At 33.7% G+C, this 26,224-nt stretch overlaps 3 protein-coding genes and 1 long non-coding RNA gene across 4 annotated transcripts; 2 read left to right on the top strand and 2 right to left on the bottom strand.

Moving 5' to 3' along the window:
* Positions 1 to 338: 338 nt before the first annotated feature.
* On the top strand, positions 339 to 1,533 carry LOC114721925 (ethylene-responsive transcription factor ERN1-like). Its single transcript, XM_028907819.1, has one exon. The coding sequence runs from the start codon at positions 720 to 722 to the stop codon at positions 1,416 to 1,418; it is 699 nt and encodes a 232-aa protein (XP_028763652.1). The 5' UTR covers positions 339 to 719; the 3' UTR covers positions 1,419 to 1,533.
* Positions 1,534 to 5,003: 3,470 nt separating this feature from the next.
* Positions 5,004 to 7,917, bottom strand: LOC114721908 (uncharacterized). Its single transcript, XR_003738126.1, has 2 exons — positions 7,818 to 7,917; positions 5,004 to 5,642 (listed from the first exon to the last, which is right to left on the bottom strand). It is a non-coding gene; the product is annotated as an uncharacterized LOC114721908 (long non-coding RNA).
* A 7,171-nt stretch (positions 7,918 to 15,088) lies between these two features.
* On the top strand, positions 15,089 to 15,785 carry LOC114721883 (probable calcium-binding protein CML15). Its single transcript, XM_028907777.1, has one exon. It carries the CDS (start codon positions 15,191 to 15,193, stop codon positions 15,683 to 15,685), a length of 495 nt encoding a protein of 164 aa, XP_028763610.1. The 5' UTR covers positions 15,089 to 15,190; the 3' UTR covers positions 15,686 to 15,785.
* A 3,334-nt stretch (positions 15,786 to 19,119) lies between these two features.
* LOC114721921 (putative phospholipid-transporting ATPase 9) lies at positions 19,120 to 25,901 on the bottom strand. The gene is made up of 11 exons (XM_028907815.1): positions 25,030 to 25,901; positions 23,093 to 24,432; positions 22,875 to 22,985; positions 22,298 to 22,574; positions 21,927 to 22,015; positions 21,741 to 21,849; positions 21,123 to 21,332; positions 20,835 to 20,960; positions 20,631 to 20,729; positions 20,222 to 20,413; positions 19,120 to 20,113 (listed from the first exon to the last, which is right to left on the bottom strand). The coding sequence occupies exons 1-11, from the start codon at positions 25,408 to 25,410 to the stop codon at positions 19,487 to 19,489; spliced, it is 3,561 nt and encodes a 1,186-aa protein (XP_028763648.1). The 5' UTR covers positions 25,411 to 25,901; the 3' UTR covers positions 19,120 to 19,486.
* Between the last annotated feature and the right edge of the window lie 323 nt (positions 25,902 to 26,224).

Genomic DNA, 26,224 nt, shown 5'->3' on the forward strand with positions numbered 1-26,224 from the left:
CGTTTGGTTTTTAATTTTTCAGTTGTTCAGATCAAAATAGGAGGATTCAGATTTTTTTTTTTTTAAGCTTAGCATTTCAATTATCAATTTTGAAGCTGGTGTTTCACATCCTTAAAAGCAAAGAAAAATGTTAGAATTCAGAAAACAATTAGTTATAAAAATGTTAGAATTCATAAAACAACTAGTTTGTGTATGGATGAACCCAAAGGAGAGTAGTGAAATCAGTTTATGTAAATTTCGTCTAAACCTTCGAGTTGCATTTTGGGCTATCATGATATTATTACATTGCAAATTAGCAATTCTTGTAATATTTAGACATTATAGTCATAGAAACTACTGGGTTGGCGAAAAGTATATATTATAATGATTTCCAAATCATCATCCTTATATAATACATGCACTTACCAGTAAAAGTAGTTTAATCTGCCAATTTTGTCACTTGTAATGTTTGTGTTCGACTCAGACGTAAATCACAAAAGCATCTGTAGTATTTATCAACGGCCCTGGGTTTATTCAACTTTCTAAATCCAAAGCAAAGGTCCTTTTGGAAATTTTCTATCTGATGAGATTCTAATCATCTCTCTCATTCATATTTTTAAAAATTTATTAATAAATAATTATGTTCAGCTAAAAGAAGGGAAAGAAACAAATCTGACAAGCTATTACCTCATCATCAATCTCTTATAGTTACAGTCAAACAAACCCTTTCTCCTGCTCTCATGGAAAACCTAGAGATCTCATCAGAATGTCCACTTTCTTGTCAAAACTCAAACAACAGCCAATCTTTAATGCCTCATGAATCAGGTAATAAGCCCTATGTGAGCACAGAGACGAGGAAGACCAAGGTTCCAAAAAGAGCAGAGCGGAGGGTAAATGACAGTAAGTACCTTGGGGTGAGACAAAGGCCTTCAGGAAGGTGGGTCGCTGAGATCAAGGACTCCCCACAGAAGCTGAGGCTTTGGCTGGGAACTTTTGACAGAGCAGAAGACGCTGCTATGGCTTATGATTGCGCTGCTAGGCTTCTAAGAGGAAGAAATGCCAAGACAAACTTCCAGTGCCCTTCAGGGATGATCGCCAACACACATGAGGAAATCTGCAGCTTTTTGCGTAAGAATCCAAGGGCTTATCAGATTCTTAAGCATGCAATCATGAAAAACCATCATGCAGTTCTTTCTTCCACAGCCATACCTTGGAAGAACCGGATCAGTAATATTACGAGAGATGACGGATTCGACACGCTTGTTGAAGAAACTATAGTATGCTGTTCCTGTACTAGCTCTGAAGGAGGTTCTTCTTCTTCTTCTTCTTCTGGGTGTTGTGGGGTCACATTTGGGAGTTCTAAGGTTTATTCTTCTGTTGTTGTGGCTCCTTCTTTCAGCGCCTCATATTGTCAGACCGACGATGGTCAGGAAGAATGAGTCTCATCTTAATGTAGCTAATTTTTGCCATATTATATCCTCCCCACCTTCTGCTGTTGCAGCTTCTTCTTTCAGCACTTCATTTAATCAAACAGGTGATGTTCATGAAGAAACCACACAAGAAGCCTCGGTCATTGTGGATCGATCTCTCGCTCTACGTACATACGTACATGAGGCTGATTCTGGGTTTTATGGGAACCAAGGTTTTACCATGCGATGCATAACATATATACCACCTAGTCGACCCTGCATTATATATGTTCCTTCATGATCAGCCTTTTTGGCATCTCATAATTTGCACATAATAATGAAAATAAATAAAAGGAAGGATGGGGTTGAGGTTGAGGAGAAGGATGGAAGAATGAATGGGTCAACTAGTCATGTCATCTTGAGAGGCAAACTAAAATAAAAGGAAAATGATATATGGAGGTAAAATTAAAAGGCCAACGCCTTGATGATATTGATGCGTACTCAAATTTACAATTTCTCTCAAATCTCATCTCACTCAACTCCTTCTGCTGCTTGCAATGCCTTTTCTCGTAATGTTTGCATTCTTATGTTTGGATCAAAATGAATTCCCACTGGATCCATCAGCTTAATTAATTTTTAATATGCCCTTAGCATGTCTAAGAAAAACTATGTACATGCTTATGAATGTCTAGTTGCACAGGAAGAAAATTAAAAATGATCATTTTCAACTATTCAAATCAAGATAATATTTCTAAGTTAAAATTATTAAACAAAATCTAATGATAAAAATATTTAAGCACAATTCAGTAAGGTCTTATTGCTACGTACTAGAATTTCTGCCCATTGTGTTGCGCCGAGGTAACTAAGCTCATGCATTCACTGAACATTAATAACATGAGAAAGATATATAATCACAAATAAGTTGATAATATGATCTAAAAAAATTTACACAAGGCCGTATTGAGTTTCATTAAAGTAATACGAAGATTTTCACTGGTTTTAAAATATTAAGATTTCTATAAAAAAATATTTTAGTCCGATTTTAATTTCTAAATATTTGATCGAAATGTAGTCTATTAATTTAAAATACTTTTAATTAAAAAAATCTATTGTAAATTACTCTTTGAAAAAAAGATATTCGTACTAACTTTTGAAATTTCCTATATAGTCTTATTAAAGTCTCTATTGACAAAGGATCCCTCTCATCTCGTCCAAAAAATAATCATTTTAAGAGATATGTATATATCTCATAAAAATGAAACAGATATTAAAATAATGTCCACAAAACTCGGGGGTTGTTTATATAAATCAGGGACTCAGCTTTAACAAAAAACAGTTTTTTATTCTTAATATGATAATAACCAATAATGGTGTTGAATTATTTTTCAGGACGCATACTATATAAAAAATGAATTTTAACAAAACTTACGTCAGATTCAAAACAGAAATAATTAGATGATAACTTAATTAAATCTTATTCTCTTTGGTCCTTTATATGTGGGGCACTTTCTAATAAATTCAATGGTGCCGTGCGTAAGCAAGTCGTTTGATAAGTTATTAGCTAACTTTTTCCGAATAGCACCCTATTAAAATTTATGAAAAAAGACTTAAATTTAATGGAGAATCTTGATTAAATCCTATTGAAATATCAAAATTTAAATTAAGACTTATATTTTTAACAAATTCTTAATTAGGCCAATAGACGTTATTAGGGATTTTTAAATATTGTTAAAAGATTAAAATATCCTTATTATAATTTAAAATAATATTATTTTGAGAGAGAAAATTTAAACCATGAAAACTTGACATTATATAGTACTTATTTATACAAAATGTTTTACATAAAAAAATTTGAAAATACTAAGAGCAAAAACTTGACAATGCATAATATAATATTTTATATTAATTTTGATATATTGATAAGAAATTTCTGGGAACATGAACTTTTTTTGGTAATGGGAATAGGACTTTTAATTATTTAATTCCAACACCATTAAATTAATAATTTTTCAAGGGAATTTTTTTTTTTAACTAAAAAATTAGAATCTTAATATATTAGTATATTTCAGCATTAAATTTGTCATTTTCTTAAGTGCTTTGTTATATCTGCCATATATATGTTCTCATTATGTTATATCTTATAATGTTATTGCCAAAATTCTTACTAATAATTAATATGAGTTTGTATTAGAAATCTAAATAATTTTCTTATATTTAATGGGACGGATGGAGTAATATGAACTTTTTAATATAAATTTATACAAAAAAATATATATATATATACATTTTACTCTTTTAACAACATATGGAGTAAAAACACATAAAACTTATAGTTCATCTGACAGCATCTTAAGAAAAAAAGAATTTAGGTCATAAATTGATTGGACCAATTACCTATTTGCTACTTTAAATGGGTATTTTAATCTTTTAACAATATTCAAAAATCCCTAATAAGACCTTTTTGGCCTAATTAGGAATTTATTAAAGGTGTAGGCCTTAATTTGAATTTTGATATTTCAACCAAATTTAATTGAAATTCTCCCTAAATTTGATGTGTGTTTTACTATACTTCTAAATAGGGATAATTTTTTTAAAAAAATTGTTTTCAATCGAAGTTAATAAAGCAACTACTTCTCTTTAATTTTCATAAGGTAGTTAGAAGTGATTAATAACAAGGGGGGGGGGAAGTACTAAGAAGTGAAATCAATTTTCTCTTTATATGCTTTATTTTCCATTCCACTGGCAAAACTTAACCGGAAGGACATAAACAGGAGATATATTTATTTATTCGCATAATGGTAGAGGGCAAGGATAATGAAATTTGACTAAGGCCACCAATTGTGCCTAAATTGCCATTTACCAGCCGGGCTCATCATCCCAATATTGTACCCGACCCAAAACAAACAAACAAACAAACAAAGGTCATTTTCATGGTCTTGCACATAGCCGAAGTCATTTTCTGACGTAGCCCCGCCCCCGCTCTACCTATAGCCGCCACCAAAATACAATAGAATATTAGTAATTAAGTACTTAATAATTTATTAATTTAATAATAGTTTATATGGGATGTTTTTGTTATTCATTCATTGGTCCTCATCATAATAATCACTTCCTTTGAATTATTCGTTCCATCTCAGCAAACATGATCAGAAGACGCCAAAGTTAATTTGGGCGTCACAAATTGTATATTGGAGTACATGTGACAGGATAGGAGCATCATTATATAATATCTTCCCCATTAAATCTTTACCACTTCTCCCGCAGCCTGAAATAAACTATTCTTTCAATTTTCTCATGTCATGTCAAATTCATAATCGCCAATAAAAATGATTTAATAAAATTAAACAAGGAGGGAATTTTTTTTTTGTAATTTTGTAAAATTTAAATTCTTAGAGGAATTTATTTAGTTTATATTTTAACATGAATTATATTTAGAATATCATCAAAATATGGCCTCAGCCATTTCCTCTCTCGCCCTTGTATGTTTTATGTTGTGTCTATTGAAACGAACTACAGTGAAAAAATGTTATGCAAGACAGGCAGAAAAATAGCCCCGAGAGCGAAACGTCAAGAACAGAAAAGACAATAGCATGAGAATTCTAAGGGAGGACGAGGAATCAGAAGAAAGAATAACAGTAGGAAATAATTATGCACTTATTATTCCCAGAATCAAAATTTGTACTTTGCTTTATTTCGCATTCCGCCTGGACTCGTCCCCACCCTAGCTTGATCTCTTTCAATTCAAAATTTATCAGCAGGAATTTGATCCCCCAGATTCCTCCATGATCGGCTGCAGGGAGATTCTCTTGCAACATGTACTCAACAAACCATAGCTTTCATTACTTTCATTTCATGCAGCAAATACTGAGACACAGTACAGTTCACAAGTATTGCCTTCCACATGGAAACCTACCATCTTAAAAGTAAAAGATGCCTTTTCCTTTACAGGAAGGCAACAAGCAGGAACCTTTAGACCTTCCGCTCAAGAAAATGACATTTAAAGTAATATTACTCCCTTCACCTTCTTCAAAAAGCAACCAACACCCTAGTATTGAACTCCAAATCCCCCAAAGGCCTAGTTGAAACTCGTGTGCCTTTTTCCACAAAACATGTCAAAATCAAGCTTTGGAGTGACACATTACCATCAGCCATTCCGAGATCTTAAAAGAGGCCGCAGCAGGAACTGTTACAACCTACAAGTATCTTATCCGCAAGGTCCGACCCACCAGTTCAGAAGCTCTCGGCAGGATTCAACTGGGGAAGGCACATAGGCATGTATAAGAACTCGGCTGATTATGGGCAAGACTCATGGAACGATAAATTAATCTCCATCTAACGACCTACGTCTACAGGTTTAAGAACAAACTTCTTCATTGAATTTTAAAAATGTCCACACGGATCTAAACCTATTTGAAACAAATGTCGTAAGGCATTTTCTTTTTGCTTCTTTCCTAATACATTAAATTGACTAACACGTACATATTATAAATAAATGTCGTAAGGCATTTTCTTTTTGCTTCTTTCCTAATACATTAAATTGACTAACACGTATATACTATAAATACACACATACTACTGACTGAACGCCGGTGCTTAAACTATCAACAGAAATTCTTGTGCTCAAACTGATGCCTTTTATGATGCCAATGGATATGTGTAATTTTTACTCATCCTAATAGGAACCAAAAAACAAAACACAAAGTCTTTGATACAGCTTAAAAATGTTGGCTATCGAATTATTCAATAGAAAAACATGAAAAGGGCCCTCTTTCAAAGAGTCAATAGTGTGGTGCCAGGGTGTGAAAAAGGGAGAAGATGTCCATATACTATATTTTCACTAAAAATTTTGAAAATAAATATCCATAGATGTTATCCTGAAAATAAACTAAAATTATAGTGGGGTCACACCTCCTTCCCCGACTCAATAGATTGAAAACCAAGGACCAGTAATTTACATTTAAAAATGAAGGTAAACAAACTCAAGAACTCCACTATAGCGAAGTAAATTGCTTCAAACAAAAGACACAATGGGAGGAAAACATGAAAATATGAATACCAGATAGAGAAGACACACCTTACAAACAAGCAAGAAGCCTATACAGCCTAAACATATGATTTGAGAATATAAGAAAAGGAGAGTTTTAGAGATCCGAGAAGCTGCTTTTATTGATGAAAGTTACACCTCAGGAAAAGAAAAAGCTCAAAGCAGTAGCTGTTTTGGTTGTTAATGGTGTAGCAGACATCGTATACTCAAACTGCAAGCAAACTGTTGGACAGCTAATGCTAAATTGAGCTTCTAAATACTGATGTGTTTCAACTACAAAATTTTGAATTGAAAACAAACGATTTAATCACAAGAAGTTTCTGACAAGGTAAGTACGGAGGAAAAAACAAGAAAAACATACATGTTCAAAGAATTAACGAGTGCAAGTAAATATACTCCATGTAATCATATATTTATAAGATCAATATGCATTATAACCAAGGGGGAACCCATTGAACAATTTATTTCATTTGCACCATATTTATCTCTGGTCATGAATAACAACTTATGTGTATGAAATTATTACATAGTCATTTGTAGACTACAAGCGAACAAATCTAAATACTCAACCCCATCAACGAAAAAGTGAGGGGGGGGGGGACAACAAAGAAAAGACAACACCCGATTAATCCATCAGAATAAAATGAAATTGCACACTCCATCGTATCGGACAGGAAGAAGGGGAAACGAATAAGTTTCAGATGAAATGCCGAATTGGCGACAAAATTTAAATTGCCACGTGAGTAAGAATCCCATGGCAGTGATTACTAGCTCGTCCAGCAAATACAGAAAACAGAGAAGTATAAATCCATAGGGGAATACATAGATTGCCACGGGCAGGGGAAAAAGAAAGGGAGACGAAAACCAAAGCATGAAAATTCAGCTAAAGGGGTTCGATCCTTTCGTTTTCTAAGGAAAGGAAGGTCAAACTTTAGAGTTTCTCCGTAATTTCTAGGCCACCAAACAGAGCACATGGAAATTAGTGGGAGACAGAGACAGGAAAAAAGAGAAAGAGGCCAAGTGAGCGCTGGATGCAGAGGTTTATCGACCGATTCATGCTTTGTGCTTTTCACACAACAAAATTCAGGAAGAGATCGATGAACCGCTGCCTCCAGTGACTTACACCCCCGAGCTTTAAAATCACAAAATCACATTTAAAAAAATCAAGAAATCCTCGCAAAAAATACTTCTTCCCCTCAGTAAACACAAAACAGAGTCACCATGGAATTACAAGATCCAACAAAAAGGATTTTCCTATTGAACGAAACATCAAACACCGCAGATCTAGGCATACACAGAGTACGCTGGATAATAAGTTATTCAATCGCAATCTGCACGTTAAAAAGGAAAATTCGAAAAACATGAAGAATACATGACACACTGACAGGAAAAGAGAGAGAAACAAATAAACCGGGAATCTGTATTCGCCATTGCCGTCGAGTGGGCGTGGGTCTCTCTCTCTCTCTCTCTCTCTCGTGTTATCTCGCTTGATGGGAGTTTCAGACGAGGAGTCATTTTAGAAGGGCAAGCGAGGAGAAACTGAGAATGATTTGTTCGCATTCGAAGGTGGAATTTACTGTTATGACCCCCACTTTCGAAGGCCATGTGATAGGTTTCTTTGCGCTGGACCAATTAAAAAGCGGATATGCTATGTTGTGCAGTCAAAGTAGGAGAATCCTGATTGGCAAAAAATTAAAAATCAAAAACCCAGAGGGAGAGAATCTCAATTCAGCAAGTTTAGAAAAAATTCGGTGATTAGAAAAACTTATTTGCGTAATTTTTTAATTAATTTAGGATTTATATTTTTTATTTATTTAAAAAAAATAATTTATTAATTTATTAATTTAGTTATTTTCAATTTTTATTATATTTTGTAAGTTTTCATGCTAATGATTTGGATTTACTTATTTAAGTGTTTCCAAACACATTTTATGCATAAAAGAAACCTTTCTCTACAGAGTTATCTCATATTTTGTGAATTATTATTAAAAAATTATTTATAAATTACTCTAAACAAGCCTCTAGCTTACCCATGTCAAAAGCTTTTAAATTTCGTTTAGTTTGTTTTAAATAATTTTGTGTTGTACTAGTTTTTTTTTTTTGGCCAACGATTTTGTATTGTATGGAGTGAATATTGAGAAAATCTTGCTTCATAAAATTTAAAAGTGATGATTTGGTGGGAGTGATCCCAAATAACCACTTGAGTCTTTTTTCTCCCAACAAATATCCACGTAAACCACATACGTTCCTACAGTGATTCCATTTGGATTGCGGAGATGCTGCGGCAAATAAATTAATGTCATGTATTAATAGTTTCCATAAAGTAAATTGCATTATTTGTAATTTAAAAAATTTATGTTCAATATAAAATGTTGTGGTCAATGAATATTATATTATAAAAAATACCTAGATCAAGTTTCTTATATCAATTATGTTAAATTACCTAATTACACATGACTATATGTCCTATTTTATTTATGTAAGTTTATAATTAATATTAATATTTTAAAAATAGAATATATAATTATATATGATTAAAAAACTTGACATAGTCGATCTAAGTATTATTCAATATAAAAAATATATATGTGTGGCATATAAAAGATATCTAAAATATGAAGTTTATGTGTTGTAAGTTGTAACATAGTAGCAATTTTATGTTGGCCAAAAATATAAAATTTATATAAAACTGTATCATGCATAAAATGGAATTTTTCTTGCTTCCGGTGCATGTTTCGTAGGAGTATCATTAATTAGTCTTCATTCTTTGAACTCTTTCCTCACATTTTTACCAAGTTGTACATCATTTTATTTTTTTAAGGTAAAAATTATAATTTTTCATTTGATTTTTCTTTAAATAATATTTTAAAAACTTTGAAATTAACATCGCTTCTATTTTGTATTGTACGGTAAAATATATAATTGAATATAAAAAATATCCTCACAATTGAATCTTACAATCCACAAAGGTAGGAGATCAAAAGAAGTAGCTATGTTATCGTCACCCTTTTTTTTCTTGAAAAAGAGTGCAGTTTGAAAATGAAACTATGAGATAAATTAATATTATTAATATTAATATATGTATAAAATAGGATAAAGTAGTGGGATTATTTGCCATCAGGATCCGGCACACTTATTTTATGGGAAAATAGTAATTAGGTCCCACTCAAGGGAATTAAATACAAAAAAATCCCTTGAAATTATGAAATTATTTTAAAGTCTCAAAAAAATTTTTGCATTAAATTTTATTTATTTACTTACCAAATTACCCTTCTTTTTTTTTTTAAGTTTGCATTGACAACTGAAAGAGCAGTGGTTGACAACTCATGGTGCAAGGATTGACAACTATCGCGGCTGGTTCACATCATAAGTTGTCAAACCAGCCGCGATAGTTGTCAATCCTTGCACCCTGAGTTGTCAACCACTGCTCTTTCAGTTGTCAATGCAAATTTAAAAAAAAAAAGAAGGGTAATTTGGTAAGTAAACAAATAAAATTTATTGCAAAAAGGTCCCTTGGGAGTTCAGAATAATTTCATGATTTCAAGGGATATTTTTGCATTTAATTCCCTTGAGTGGGACCTAATTGCAATTCTCCCTTATTTCATTTATGGTACATCCGTCGTTAATCATCCTTTTTTTTTTCCAGCAAAACCATCATTAATCATCTTGACATTTTTTTTTAATGCATTTAGCACTTTATGAAGCATGTTGAGAGTTTCTGGAAAAAAAAATATCACCTTTATAAATGCTGCTTTACCGTGTGAAGCATGCAATGTTAAAAAAAAACAATTAGTTTTTTATGGGACTTAAAATAACCTTAAATCTTGTTAATTTTATATTAAAAATTAATAATTTTCCAACCTTAATATAACAACAAAGTTTAAACAGTGCAAAATGAAATAAATTTATACCATTCAAAATACTGACATCAGCTACCCTCTCGGCTTTGTGACACCTGTGGCTGTACAACAGGTCAACAGCTCAAAGCAGAAGGTAATTTTACGTTTGACCGCCTTACCTTTCTCCTTATTTATTTATTATTTATTCTGCTTTTCACTTTTTTGCTTTTCCTTTTTACTTTTTCTTTTGTACGACGTTTGCATAATTGCAGCCATCAATTTGTTCTAGTTTCGAGAATTAATGCGAAGGATAAAATGAAGTTCCGCTGCTTTTTCCGATTCTTTGATATTTGGTTGGCTTATGCCTTATTTAATTTACATATATCAACTGTACTTATTTATAAATTGTGTAATTTTCTTATTGTTTCAATTTTTCTCCATGGATCTTATTGGACTCTATAGTTTTCATTCTATCAATCTCTTTTTACACGCATTTAAGCAGTGCTACTAAGTATTCAATTTAGGTTATCATCAATTTTGTGTGTTATACAGTATATTTGTGTTTAATTGTTTGCATTTATTGTAGTATTCAATTTACTAAAATAATTTGAAGTTTAATCAAAAATGCACCAAACCTTTTTAAAACAGGATAAGATTCCTTGGAGTAATTTATTAAAATATCTAAATACCCTTAGGAGTCATACTCAAATATGTACATAAATTAATTAGCCAGGCCCTTGAAAATGGATTTAAGGGAGCTTAGAATAGGAAATTTGCAGCCGAAAATCTTATTAACAAAATTTACCACTTTATCCATTATTTTTTTAATTATTTATATAAACTCTTTGAAGGAAACCGTTAATGCTTTTCCTCAAATACAACCTTTGGTATTTTTTCTCTAATCCTTAATATAAGACTTAATTAACTAATTTGAATAGATTAAAAAAGTGAATTGAATTAGTTAATATGATATGCTTTTTTTAAAACTCCCTAAGCATCTTTTTAATTCTCTTCATTCCTTTTTTATTTGATTATTATTAAGGGAATATCAATAGAGTTAATTTGAAAAAAAAAGTGATAATTATATAAAATATATCTTATATTTAGGACTAATATTAACTCTTTAATTAAGCATTATATTAAGGACAGGAGGATGACCTCTTTTTCCATGAAGTTTCGGCATTTGAGATACTACTAAAGTCATTTGGAGCTACTGCCTCCGATCCTAATTAAAAGAGTTAGTTGACTAATTTGAGGATATTAAGAAAAAAATCAAGTTAGTTATTTGTAATAAATATATGTTGTCTTTTCTAAAATATCCTTACTAATCAAGTGTATTGGTTAGAGTTACCATCGTTAGAAGGACTATTTTGAAAAAAAAATACATAAATATGAGAGACAGTGGATTGTGATCTTATATTTAAGACCAAAATAAAAATCAAATAATATTTTATACTAAGAATCAAAGGTAGTATTTTACTGTAAGAATAATTAAAGGGAAAATTACACTCAGGTCCCACAGAGCACAATTAATATCAAAAAGGTCCCACGAAATCACGAAATGATTCTGAAGTCCCTAGGGACATGTGTGTAATTAATTCTAATTGTGAAATTACCTACTTATCCCTGTTAATTTTATTGCAACAATTCGTTTACAATCTCAACAGTGGCTGTTAACAACCCGAGAAGACGTGATTGACAACCTCGACAGTGCTCATGACAACTCACTCTGTGGAATGTCAGGGGCGTTGTTGAAGTTGTTAACCACCTCTTCTCGGGTTGTTAACAGCCACTGTTGATGTTGTAAATAGGTTCTAATTTTATTGCAGCAATTCGTTTACAATCTCAACAGTGGCTGTTAACAACCCGAGAAGACGTGATTGACAACCTCGGCAGTGCTCATGACAACTCACTCTGTGGAATACCAAGGGCGTTGTTGAGGTTGTTAACCACCTCTTCTCAGGTTGTTAACAGCCACTGTTGAGGTTGTAAATAGATTCAAATTAACAGAGGTAACTACGTAATTTCACAATTAGAATTAATTACACACAGGTCCCCGGGGACTTCAGAATCATTTCGCGATTTCGAAGGACCTTTTTTATATTAATTGTGCTCTGTGGGACCTGAGTGTAATTTTTCCATAATTAAATTGTCAGGGGAGATCATTTTCTGTCCTTAATCATTGAGAAGAAGCTTCTCATTTTATGCATGCGGTGCAGAAGTTCAAGTGCATTTTGATCTTTCATGACCAGAGAATAGAGATCACTTTAGTTTTAATGAAAGGCTTAAGATCAACCAAGTTGCGTTCTTAACTCATCAATCAATAAATAATAGGAAAAACGATAAGAAAAGGAAGATGAAAATTACTAAATTTTAAATAAAAAAATTTCAACAAAAATTTGTTGTTATTTATAAATTTAGTGTTATCAAAATCAAATAAAGTGTTGTTATCAAACTTAACTTGAGATTTAATAATTTTCAGTTTTTATTATTATTTTGCCTAAATAATATACACTCCTTGCGAACATATTCCGGCATATACATATAAATTCACCTCGAGAAATAATTTCTTCATTTTTCCTTATCATCCACGTTTTCTATATTCATCTACGGTCAAGATTTAATATCCTATAACAAAATGACAAGAATATAAAATATTGTAATAAAAGCAAAGAGATGCGAATTGCTTGCATGAAATTTTAATAATTTAAATTTTATTTAAATTTTTTTGTTATTTAATATTATAATAATATTTTTGTAAGATATTAAATCTCAGTAATTTAAGGTTAACGTAATGGTAAAAATAAAGAACCAGAGGGAAGTGAATAGTAAGAAAAGTGGGGAGGTTATTTTTTGAATGCATAAATGGATTCAATTAATTTAGTAATGTCACTACTCATCACCAAGATTTTTTTTTATTTAATAGAATTAAACACACGCACATACATAAATATGCTAACACCGAGTTTAAATTCGGAACCTTATCCAAATATTACGGGTAGCGTTGCTGCTAGAACTTTGTCCATGCAAATTAGCATTCGACAGACATTCTATTTTAGGAGCATTGTTATTAAAGTGGAGGACCTTTCTTGTCTGGAGTCAGTCAGTCTGAGGATTCCAGTTAAGGATAATAACGAGTCATCATCTCGTTCGCCAATTAAATTAACTCGCAAGCATGAAGGTTAGTTGGAGAACACCGAATGCCGCCCGGGCTGCCCCGCGCCATGATGATGAGAAGGTTAATTAAATTGTTCACGAAGCGTGGATATTTTGACATCGTAGGAAGAGGTAAGTTTCGGCATGGTTAGTTATATGTGGTTATAAATCTCTAGATGACTATGTTGCTAAGTTTTGCTCAATAATAAATAAAGAATAAAACTATGTATTTATATAAAAAATTTTCTTTTAGTATCATATAAATAGAATAAAAAGTATCTTCTTTTTCTGTCTTATAAATAAAAGAGATAATTAATCTTCGGGTCCTTATAATTTTATTTGATTTTTAATTAGGTATTTATAAAAAATTTTCTTTTTATCAGGTCTTTTTACCTTCACGTGTTTTTAATTAGGCCCCTCCTTTTTTTTTATCAGGTTCTTATAGTTTCACTTATTTTTTAATTAGGTTCTTTGTAGTTTTAAAAAAATTATTTATTAACTTTGTTCTTTAGAATTAATTTCATTTTTAAATTAATAATTATATAATTGGACAAAATAATTAATATAATCATTTAGTAATTAATAATTAATTATAATAATTAATTATAATTAACTATAAACTATTTATAATTATATTCTAATTTTAGAAAATTTTATTATTATAATTTAAATTTTATAATAATAAAAATTATAATTCAAAAATAAATAATATATGGGTTTAACTAAAAATTTAAAAAAATATTAACATAAGATTTTTATAATAATTTATTATTTATATAATATTATTATTTATAGAATAAAGAAAAAAAACCACAAGGACCTAATTAAAAATAAAATAAAACACTAAGAACCTGATAAAAAGAAAAAAAATTATAAAGACCTAATTAAAAACATGTGAAAATATAAATACCTAATAAAAAGAAAAAATTATAAAAAGCTAATTAAAAACTAGTTAAAACTATAAGGATTTACATATTAATTATCCCTAAATAAACTGGGGATATATTACGCTGATCGTATATAATCACACTATCGTTAGCTGCCGAGCGCCATCTTCTACGTACAGGTGCAACTGCACCCGCTGGTTATGGAGACGCATTTCATATCACCTCGGGTCTTAAGTATAAATTTTTTTTTTGTCTATAAATAATACTCTTTCAGTTCTTAATATAAGAATTATTTAATTAATTTGATTAGATTAAAAAATTTAGATAAGTTAGTTAATTATAAAAAAAGTGATACACTTAATTATAAAAAAAGTGACATATTTTTTCTAGAGCAATATAATCATCTTTTTTAATACCCCTCCCCCTCTTATGGTTGAAGGAGTATCTATAAGGGTAATTTAGAGAAAATTGATAAATATGAGAAATGAGTCTTATATTTAGGATCAAAACCAACTTAAAAATTAGGTTCTATATTAAGAACCCGAAGAGTATTTTATAATTAGGACCCATAATATATTACTTTAAAAACTCAAATGAATAATAAAAAAGTAGGCTAGGCTGGAATTGCATTTGCATGTGAAGCAACGCCACCAACGCATTTTTCTCTGCCATGATTGCAGTCCGTCTTCCCAACACAGTACAAAACAACCCTCCTCTAAATTAAGCCCCTCCCTCACCATCTTCCTCTTTTCATCTTCTCCCTTCCCCTCTCATCTCCATCTCCCTTCTCTTCAATTTTCTTTCTGTTCCTCTTATTCCCATCCCATCTACTTCTCTGTCTTAGCCTCTAATCATTAATCACCCTGCCGCCCCTGCATGGCAACTCTTCAGGTAGATCAGCTCAGTCAGTTACGTGACATTTTTAGCCGCTTCGACATGGATTCCGACGGCAGCCTCACCGTCCTCGAGCTCGCTGCCCTTCTCCGCTCCCTTGGCCTCAAGCCCTCCGGCGACCAAATCCACGTTTTACTCACCACCATGGACTCCAACGGCAACGGCTCTGTTGAGTTCGACGAGTTGCTTTCTGCAATTCTACCCGACATGAACGAGCAGGTCTTGTTGAATCAGGGCCAGCTTTTGGAGGTTTTCAAAAGCTTCGACCGCGATGGCAACGGCTACATATCAGCCGTCGAGTTAGTCGGAGCGATGGCTAAAATGGGTCAGCCATTGACCTATCGAGAGCTCACGGAGATGATCCAGGAGGCCGACACGGACGGCGACGGCGTAATTAGCTTCAACGAGTTCGCCACCGTGATGGCCAGGTCGGCCTCCGAATCATTGGGCCTTGCATGGTTATCAAGAGGGTGGTGATTCTGGCCATAATGTTATTAGTTGAAAAAAACATATTAAATGGAGAATGTGCCTTTGTTGTGGAGAGATTTTGTACAGAGGGCTGCTGGAAATTTATGTATGCGAGCATTAACATTATTTGTGATAGAACAGGCGATTCTTATGGACTCTGATTTTCGCCAAGAGCCTCGCTTGTTTTTAGGATAGTTTGTTCATTTATCTATTTCTTTGTCTTCTCTTACCCCAATTTTGTAATGAAAAATCTGACGTCAAGTAAATTTGATCGGGAGTTTAGGATAAAGATAACAAAAACAGAACACAATAGATGGGTCTTCTTTGTGAATATGAGATTTGCCCATTTGGTACATGTAACATATTTTAATGGAAAGGAAAGGAGGATAAGGGAAAATTTTTTGATGAAGAGAGAAAAAGAAAAATAATGAATTAGGGGGGAAAATAGAATACGAAGTGCACACAATATTTAGATACCCTATCTCATTAGCCAAAAAGTTTAAGAAAGATGCTGAAGGGGCTCACTTAAAAATTTCCCACCATATATTGGAGGGAGAGGGCTTTCCCATGAGCAAATAAAAATTTCTTCTCAATACAAATTGCTCTTAGCAAAATAGCGCAGCCAAACTTGTTTTGTGAGGGAAAGGATGCTTTTTTCCTTTTTCATCCCTTAGTTTTCAGCCTACCAAACAACACTTATGAAAGTGTTGTTCATTTTAAAATGAGATTTTTTTTTTTTGGGTGTATGCATGAATTGTTCTTTCTCGAAATTAAACTTCAATTAAATAGCTCGGGAGATGGGAGAGACAAAAGTGGAACTTGAGATTGATTCTGAGGATCTGGCAAGGAAAATAAAAGGGAAAGCTAAAGAGAATGGCTTTTCGAGTAGCCTGTTACAGAGCATTTCGAAGCTTCTTGCGAAGAACTGGAAGGTAAAGGTGGATGTAGTGAAGAGAACGGCGAATGTATGCGCAGATGGTCTGGCAAAACTTAGCTTTGTCGAACAAGGGGGTCGGAGACACGTGGAGGATGTTGATCCTCATATTGTGCGTGCAGTGGAAAGGGATTAGAGCTGACTGTGATGAATCTGTAGAGTTTGGAACTGTTCGCATGTTAGATGGTATAGGATAGGCTTTGTCTTTTGTGCTGCTGGGCTTGGATCTCTTTGTAAACCAAAAAAAAAAAAAAAACAAGAAATTAAACTTCAATTAGTTTTTTCAAAATGTTTTGAAATTAGAAACGGAGGGAGGTGCTGAGAGATGAGATTGGATAATTAACGCATTAGGTGAGAGTGCCTTCAGTGACAGCGAGGTCCTCCCCTCTGCAACTCACACGTGAGATAAACTAACTTTTGTGACTGTTCCTGTCTTTTGGGCTTGCATCTTTCTGTTTCGTATTTTTTAACGACTGAAATACTCTTTTTATTCTTAATATAAAATTTAATTATAGAGTTGATTTTATGTTAAATATAAAATCTATTTATTATATCTATTAATTTTTTTTTAAATTATTTCTATTGATACTCCCTCAATCATAATCAAATATGAGAGGGAGAGAGGATATAATGAAGATAATTAAGGTATTTTAGGAAAAATATGTCATGTTTATTATAGTTAACTAATACCTAACTTTTTTAATCTAATCAAATTAGTTAAATAGATCTTATATTAAGGACCAGAGGAGTAATATGTTTTGTTCAATAAGCCTTACCCCTCTAAGGAAAATATAAATTTGAATCCAAAAAAGTGCATTTGTTAAGAGAGATAAAAACCTTTTGTACTCCAAGTCTCGAAAAAGAAAATTCTTGATCAAATAAAAGATTTATGTTTCCCAAATGCTATTTATTTTTTTTAAAAAAGTAATAATACTGTTAAATTTTAAGATTTTTTTTTACAATGTTTATAAATATCACTATCAATCTTTTTTAAAAGTTACCGTTTCAAATAATTTATTGCTATTAATAATAATTTTTTGACTAAAATTTCGTAAAACTTAATGTAACAAATTTGATTGTTGAGATTAAATACAAAGTTAAAGTGTCTTAATTTGATCTTCTAAGACTTAATTCTCATCCCCCCTCCCCCCCGGATCTTTTAAGTTCCATTTTATGGGCTTGAGGTGAGGAATTGTTGAACAAGTCTTTAACTTTATAATATATGCCTTGCACCGGAATTGGATTCTCTCCACTACCCTTTCCGTCCTCTTTCCCTCTACTACCCTCATTTTCTCTTCACAACCATTGGATCAAAACTCTAATAGTCCATATTTAATATTTTATAACATTTTATAAAAATAAATATTATGATAAAAAAAATAGATAAATAAATTTAAACTGTTAAAATCTAATCTGAATAATTCATAACTACAGATTGTTATTATAGAGCAAATTTTTTTCAAATTTTTTTATTATAATTGTGAACTGTTCAGACCAGATTTTAATAGTTTAAATTTATTTATTTATTTTTTTAATAATATTATTTTTATAAGATGTTAAATTTGGACCATTAGAATTTTGATCCAATGGTTGTGAAAAGAAAAAAAGGATAGTGGAAGGGAAGATGATGGAAAGGGTAGTGGAGAGAATCCAAGTCCAGCTTACACCTTCATTTTGTGTTTGGTTCACGAGAAAAGTTCATTATTAGATCCCTTTTTTCCCCTTTTAATTGCTTTCGATGTGGAAGACGTTTACTAAATTGTCTTCCATTTTAGATTAGCTAGCCTCACGTGATGGCATCTTCAATCATTGGCAGAGCCCAGGCATCGGATTCCACTGAGGAGGAATATGCGCCGAGTACACCCAGACAAGTGAGAATCCGTTTAGGCACAGAGATTAAACACTCTCAGTGATAATTTTCTTTGTACGCAAAGAAATAAATCATCCATATCTTGAAAGCTGGCAGTGAAGTGGCCATTGCCAATATCCGAAAGGGCAACTTGTCCAGACTTCCCCCACAAAGATTGGCCCTTTTTCTTGATCAGAGAGTTTTCCTAATACAGTACTTCTCTAATCTTTCTTTCCTTCCTCGGAGAATTCTGTCTTTGATCCCTTGTCAGTATCAGTCACCTTAACTCCCATCTTAATCTCCTCCTTCTTTAATTTCCTCTTTTCTAAATGGCTCCAGGGCCTCTCTCGGTAGCTCACACCTTCTTGAGTTTCCGGCACCTTATCAACCATGCAATGTTCTTCCCGTTAAGAGAAATGTCCCCTCCTAAAAGGTTCCCGGCGGTTCTAGGGCATCTACCCCTGTTCGCATTCTCAGCCATCTAAACCTTAATTCTTCGCTCTTGTTTGATTTCTAATCTCACTGGTCTCTTTGTGGCTCGGCTCTCATTTCTTCCTTCCTCTCACTCTAGCCAGACCGTCACCAGAAATCATGAAGAAATTCACTCTATCTCTCCAAGGTTTCTAATAAGTTCTTGTATTGCTGGTTTGGAAAACCAGATAGGGAAGACTATGGGTTAAAAATTTGAATGAATCCAACTAGAAAATTACATCATGGGACAATGTCACCATACCATGTACATGAAAGAATAAACATTACAAATGAATTGACTACTCTTCTATGCTACACTCGGTCATATCACCGGATATTATTGATTATAATCCTCCATCTAATCTCAAAGATGGCTACAGAAATCAGAGGCGCTATCTAGAGCTTTACATGGCTTTATTCACCGCAACAAGCAAAACTGGATGATCCATATCTACATTTAATATGTACGATCAATGAAAGATTTCCTGTGGAAAATTTCACGTAGTGCTTTTCCCTATCAATGCCGCAGACACAAGAAAGAAGCCATTTACTGATGCTATTGCTGATAAGGCTTGTCTTCAAACCGTTTGGATGCTTCAAAACGAGCAGTGTACCCAACCGTTGTATGTCGTATGGATCTCTGTCTCACCAGATCACAGTACTCTTGATCCCTAGTTTGTCCGTCATTTCTTATCCACTGTATCATTTGATGGTACATAGGGAAAAACCTCATCTGGATGGAAGAATAGGCGAAGTATGGAAGAAGGCAGGAAAAAAGCACAAGAAAAGTGATGAACCAGTAAGATGGGGAGGGAGCAAGAGCTTCAATGAAGACCATATAGGCAGTGGTTGAGATGGTGGGATCCATGGCCCCATATGCCAAGAGGAATATATACCAAAATAGAATGCCACCCCATACGAACATATGCTGTATGTATGTGAAGTAGCTTATAGATAATGACATTTGACTGTTGACCACCCAAACAACGCATGTGTACATGGTGGCTCCCAGGATTTCTAGACCTACAATTTCACCGCCCTTTCGGAAGGCTTGATGCTCCATCGCCTTGATACAAAAGAAGAAGATGATGGCAGAACTCAACAGCCCATTAAAAATCCAACCAAGAATTCGTTTCCAGCTAAATAAGACATTTCGGACACCTTCTTGATATAGTAGTGGAAACTGTGATGTTATTAGGAAATGAAACAATGTTACTTGTTGTATTTATCTGAGGAAACAAAATTTATCAAACTGAATGCCATGAAAATGTTATTGAGTTTGGGGGGCTACCTTGAGACATAATCTTGCAGAGACATCCTGGTCAAATACTCCCAAGGCAATCACAGGAAGTGACGTGAAGATTATGTTGTATAGTGTCAAGAACCAATCATTATACGCTGCTTGCCCTGAGAATGATGCATACATCTCAAAGAAGAAGAGAGTGAAACCGAAGGCAATATTCTTGTAAAAGAAGTAGCAAATCTGCCAAAGAATAAGGGAGAAGTGTGTTACAGCCAAATAAATTGCAATCCATTGAAGGAATGTGCAGAAGGAAAAATGAAAAGTAGCAGATTCTCATGTTTAAAGTACATATGTCAAAGTGAACTTGAAATAATTGAACTAAAACTTTACAAGAAGGCACAGATTCAGCTTGGATATATTGTGTTTGGATTCAATATTGAATAGACAAGATGGATACCATTTTTGATATCCTTCGGTAACACCAATGGCCATGCACAAGAAGTAGGCGCTCAAGAAACTGAAATTGGGCAATCGCGATGTCACTTGACATAACTGCCTGAAATTTTAGCACATGGAATGAAACATGAGGATTCGAGAACCGTAGAAAGATGCACAGTTCAGGTAGAAAAAGTTATCAGGCCTCTAGAACATGAAAAAACACCTGCATTCCTTCAACACCGCTGATGCCAATTCCAATGTCTGCTTCTTGGAGCATTCCAACATCATTTGCCCCATCACCAATTGCAAGAGTTGTACTACCAGTTTTAGTCTTCACCAGTCTCGTAACCTGAATTAATATAAAAAATATGGTCACAATAACAAAGAAGACGAATTTTCTTTTTATAAGCATAAAGAAACTCAGACACATTAGCCATGCATGCATGTGTGCATGTAAAGAACGGGTAAACATACAAAGAGATGAATTATTAAGCCCTAAATAAAATCGTACAAGTGCTTTCTGTTTTGGAGACGAACGACAACATATGACAGATGCACAGCCAACTGCAAGTTCAAGAAACAAGTCCTTCACATCATCTTGAAGTGCATAAGCAAGAGACTTCCCATCGATGATTAGAGCTAATGCCTCAGAGTTTTCATCTGACTTAGAAAGTAATGCCTTTCCATCCTTTATCTGACGAAGAACACTTGCCTTAATTGCCTGTAAAATCAGTTAGATCACAACAAATCATTTAATATCTCAATGTCAGAAGTTCAATGGGCAGAAAGAGTATTATATTGTACAGCGACATACTCATGTTCCTTTGATAATATAGATCACAAAAAATGAACTGCAACAAAACCCAATCGTCTGAATAATCAAATGCTATCAAACCATGATGGATGGTCAACTTAATAGGAAAAAAGGGTCCATTCATACGTATAACAACATGTATCAAACAAGAAAAAGACCAAGAAAAATACAATACATGGTAAGCCACAGATTTTACAATTTTTGTAAGTTCCATTTTGCAAGTGCTTGCTGTAACTGGAGAATATATGATCATCTCAAGCATGCAAATACTAATATTAATAATATGGATAAAGAATTAAAGGCCTAAAAGTTTACCATTGCAGCAGCAGACTTGTCCTCCATTTTCTCCAGTGATTTGATTTCTGGAGCGTCTGAGCTAATTATAATTTGCTTCATTCCTTGCCTTAGTAAACTGCAAGCAAATCTGCACCCACAAGACAATTAATGAGATCATATTATTCATTCATGATTTAAGAATCTATGAAGTTCTTTTCAACTTACCCAATATTGATTGCTGTCTCCATCTTATCACCGGTCAAAACCCATAGCTTAATTCCAGCTTGTGCTAACTTATCAATGCATTCAGGAACCTATGAATACAAATGAATGTCAAATTCATAAGAATATGACATAAACAGAGATTATTCTATTGAAGTTTTTCATTTCGTTAATTTCAATGAATGGAAAGATAAATTACTCTTTCCAGTAGTAGAAATACTGACTGATTGATCAAGAATTTCTAGTTTCAACTGTTTTGTTACATAGCTGTGACGTATGAACAATCTGAATATTGAAAAAAGAAATCATTCACACGAGCATCTACATTCCTTTTATATTCTAGATTAAAAATAAAAGCAACATTGATAACATACCCCATTTTGAAGTTTGTCTTCAACTGCAGTGGCACCTAGAAGAATCAAATCCTTCTCAATCTTTTCTGCTACTTCCTCTATAATCTGCTCCCGATTTGCACTAACCATGTTCTTGGCCTCTGTGAATTCTCTGTTAAATTGATCATATTCTTCCTCATCAAGCATGCGATATGCAAGTAACAATGTCCTTAGACCAGCATCAGCATACTCATCAATATGTTTCTTAGTCTTCTCCTCAAACATCCTTCCATTCTTTCCAAGTCTTTCAAACATAACACTGCTTGGGGAGAAACATAGATATTGAATAAATTATGGTTCTGAGTCAAACTGAAAAAACATTGTAAGAGGGAAAAAGATTATTCTCTACAAGCGTCCTCTAAATATCCGAAAATGTGTTATTGAATTCCTATCAATTCAGGAACTATTCAATCACGTTTCAATTGTGTTCTTTAGCATTCATTTTTCTAGTGTATCTACCAATTCTACGACACTGCATGACAAATTAAAATCATATTCCTTATTCAAATTAAACACTTGATGTGTATGATTTAAAGGTAACAGAGAGAATATTACATACCTATCAGCACCTTTCGAAAGTAGTAATAGTTTCCCCTCCTCATCTCTAACAATAACAGACATTCGCTTTCTTGCACTGCTAAATTCTATTATGTTCAAGAGTTTGTAGGATCTGTCAAGATGGAAAAATATACTTTAGATATATAACCCAAGTTTCAGTGACATACGAATATTAGATATAGACTAGCAAATTTTCAAAAATGAGAACCAGAAACTGACCTTTCCTCCTTCATCTTTGATTTGGGGTTGAATTCACGTATCAACATTGCTGTCTGTGTCCTTTCATAAAATTCGAACCCTAGTTCCCTTGCAGCAATCACAAAAGCTGCCTCATCTGGTGATTCTGCTTCATATGAAGCTTTACCTGTTTCTTCGTCAACTTCAGGTACTGCAGTGTGGCATACAGCTAGTAAACGCAGAAATTTCTGGATTTCATTTGCATGAGGCTCATTGAACCAATTTCCACTCATAATCCTTTCATCTATGAAGTTAAATCCTTTGATGGATGGCTTTCCTGCAACATGATCATCCTCATCTGTCAAAATTTGAAATAAAGGAGATCCTTTTCTTCTAGCTAGAGCTCTCTCAACTTCTGTAACTCCTTGACCATAAGCAACCCCAGCAATGGAACACTTGATAAATTCCATGGAATTACAGGTTAAAGTTCCTGTTTTATCTGAAAGTATGGTACAAACTTGGCCAAGTTCTTCATTCAAATTTGATGTGCGAGCATGAGCTGGCCTGTCAGTTTCTTCATAATACATGTTCACATCTTGGTTAATGAATCTGCTCTGAAGAACTTTCACGATTTCTATTGAAACATACAAGGAAATGGGAATCAAGTAACCATATAGCATAAGCGCAGTCAAGAAATGTAAAATTGCAGCAACTGCTGCTTGATTTGGATCATAGTAGACTGTAGCTTCATCTGGTCTAAGGTACCATCTTTTTGTTCTTCCGTTTTCAAGGTCTTGCCTAGTTGAAATTCCAAAGAAAATGGATCCAATAAGAGAAATAATGAATAAGACAAAGAACAGGAAGTAGATTATCTTATCCATTCGTTTCTCAATTTTGCTTCTCTTTGAAGGAGGGTCTGTTGAATTCTGCATAACCTTTGTATCATGACCTGTAAAGATTACCACACCATAGATAAAATCGGTATTCCTCAGCTTTGAGTCCCTAAGAAGAAGCTGCTGAGGTGCAAGAGGGTACTGTTGATCTCCAAGCTGCAGGGTGCCTACAAAGGAGTACAAATTTGCATTCGGATCTTCACATTTAATCATAGCTTTGAAATTGTGAAAGCTCGAATCTTCTTGCAATTTGGAAGTTTCTTCCAGCGCTTGTTTCAACTTAAGATTTGTTTCCCCGTCAAGATTCATGGTCTCAACGTAGCAAACCGCATCGTCATAACTCGATGAAAGTAAGACGAGGTCAGCAGGAAAAAATTCATCCTTTTCCACCTTTACTATGTCTCCAATTTTTAGATCCCTCCATTTAGAATGATCAAAAGCGCCTCCTCCACGATGTACTTTAAGCTTTCTGTTATTCATCTCAATATCCTGATGCATTTATGAAATTGCATTACTGAACTAAGTATTATCAAAAGTAAAAGGAGAATATAATCAAGATATTTCACAACACTACTAATAACTCTTCGTTAAAGATTCCCAGCAAATTGTAAGATGAAAACGTATTTTCCTTAAATTTTTTTCTGAAATAAGAAAATGAATAAGACTCAAGTGGAATCTAGCCGAAAGGGAGCACGATTTTGATTCAGAAAAATATTGATTTAAATGAACGTGACCGTGTGTGGATTCGCACGTCATCTTCACCTTTCTATACGTAATTTACATGTGTTTTAAAGCAAACTATTTGCAATTTTCATGTTGACAGGATGCCTTTAAGAGAAGCTTGATTGTTCAAGCACGTCAATTGTTCATCAGGGAAGACCAAAAGCTTCACAGCTTGAGCTACTCTTAGAATCTCCAGATTTTGAACTTTTCGTCATCAATAACTATGTACTCACATAAAAGCTAGTGAAAATGAGAGTCCCACCAAGATCCATGGTTGGTTCCGTAGTGTGCATATATTCGAGTTAGCCCGAGGACTCGTCAGAAAATAACACACATAATACAGAGAGATTTGCAGAAAATTACCTGCTGCTTGCGCTTCCAGTCTTCAACCATCTCTTTCCCCATACTTACAGCAACCACAACCACCAGAGGAACAACATTGCTGATAGCTGAATAAGGAGAAACGGGGAAGAAGGATAAGATCGCACATACGAGGAAATAGAAGTTAGCAACCCTCCTAAATTGCTCGAATAACGACTTTGGGAGGAACGAGGCTAGTGTATATTTTGTAGTTCTCACGTAATTATCGCCATAATCTTCCACGCGTTCTGGTTGGTTGCATAACACTATCCTGGAGAATCCAGGGCCTCCAACAAGAGAATGCTCCCCTCTAAACGAAGCTTTCCCACACGTAAACGCATGGATTCTGCTAAAGTGGTGCTTCTTTCTCCTACGACCCGCCATTTTTCTTCAACTCTAGAGCTTGAAATTTTGTATATGATTCAGCTTTTTCAAGTAAATCTCCGAAAACCACCACGATCCTCAAACCCCAGGATTTTCGAAAACAACTTAATAAACCAACGAGGGAAAAAAAAAGGCAATGTCTGTTATCTTTAAGAATGACCCGTAAAAAGACTGCTTCCAATCCCAGAAAGAGATTCTATAAGATTGATCCTTTTATTCAAGTTCTGAACACCCAATGATCCTTTAAGATTGATCCTTTTATTCAAGCTCTGAACACCCAATGATCTTTTGGAAAACTATATCGCTTTTAGGACCTCAAACCCACGACTTGCAAGGAAACAGAGGGGAAACAGCGTAATCTGTTTCAACCAGAGTTTGGTTTCATTGGGCTTGAAGCTGAAATGGGACAACCATCCCAGTTTGACTGAATTGGATATTCAAAGGGATTGGTGGAAAAGGGATAAGAAATAGTGTAAATGAAGGAAGGCGGAAGAAGCAGACCAAATCCTTATAATGACAAATTGAATTGAAGCATCTAACGTTGGCGGCTTCAGCAGCTTCCCGGCAGATCCCAAAATACCTTTCTATGACTGAAAAAGCCCAAATCCGTGTCTCCCAATGATTAAGGAAATTTACCTGTCTTCCAGAAACTCTAAGCCGAAAATTCAGGTTAAAAAAAAAAAAGAACAGTTCTCTTGTAAGAAAGTCAGAAAGGAAGGTTCTTTTTATCCTCCAAAGCGCCCATATTCAATTTATTTAGATTGATTTTCAAAGTTCAACCTAAGCTGCTCTACCTATTTCTATTTCATGCTTG

The sequence above is a fragment of the Neltuma alba genome, unplaced genomic scaffold, assembly GCF_004799145.2.
Source record: "Neltuma alba isolate B1F8T4 unplaced genomic scaffold, ASM479914v2 tig00012074_pilon, whole genome shotgun sequence".
NCBI classification, from domain to species: Eukaryota; Viridiplantae; Streptophyta; class Magnoliopsida; order Fabales; family Fabaceae; genus Neltuma; species Neltuma alba.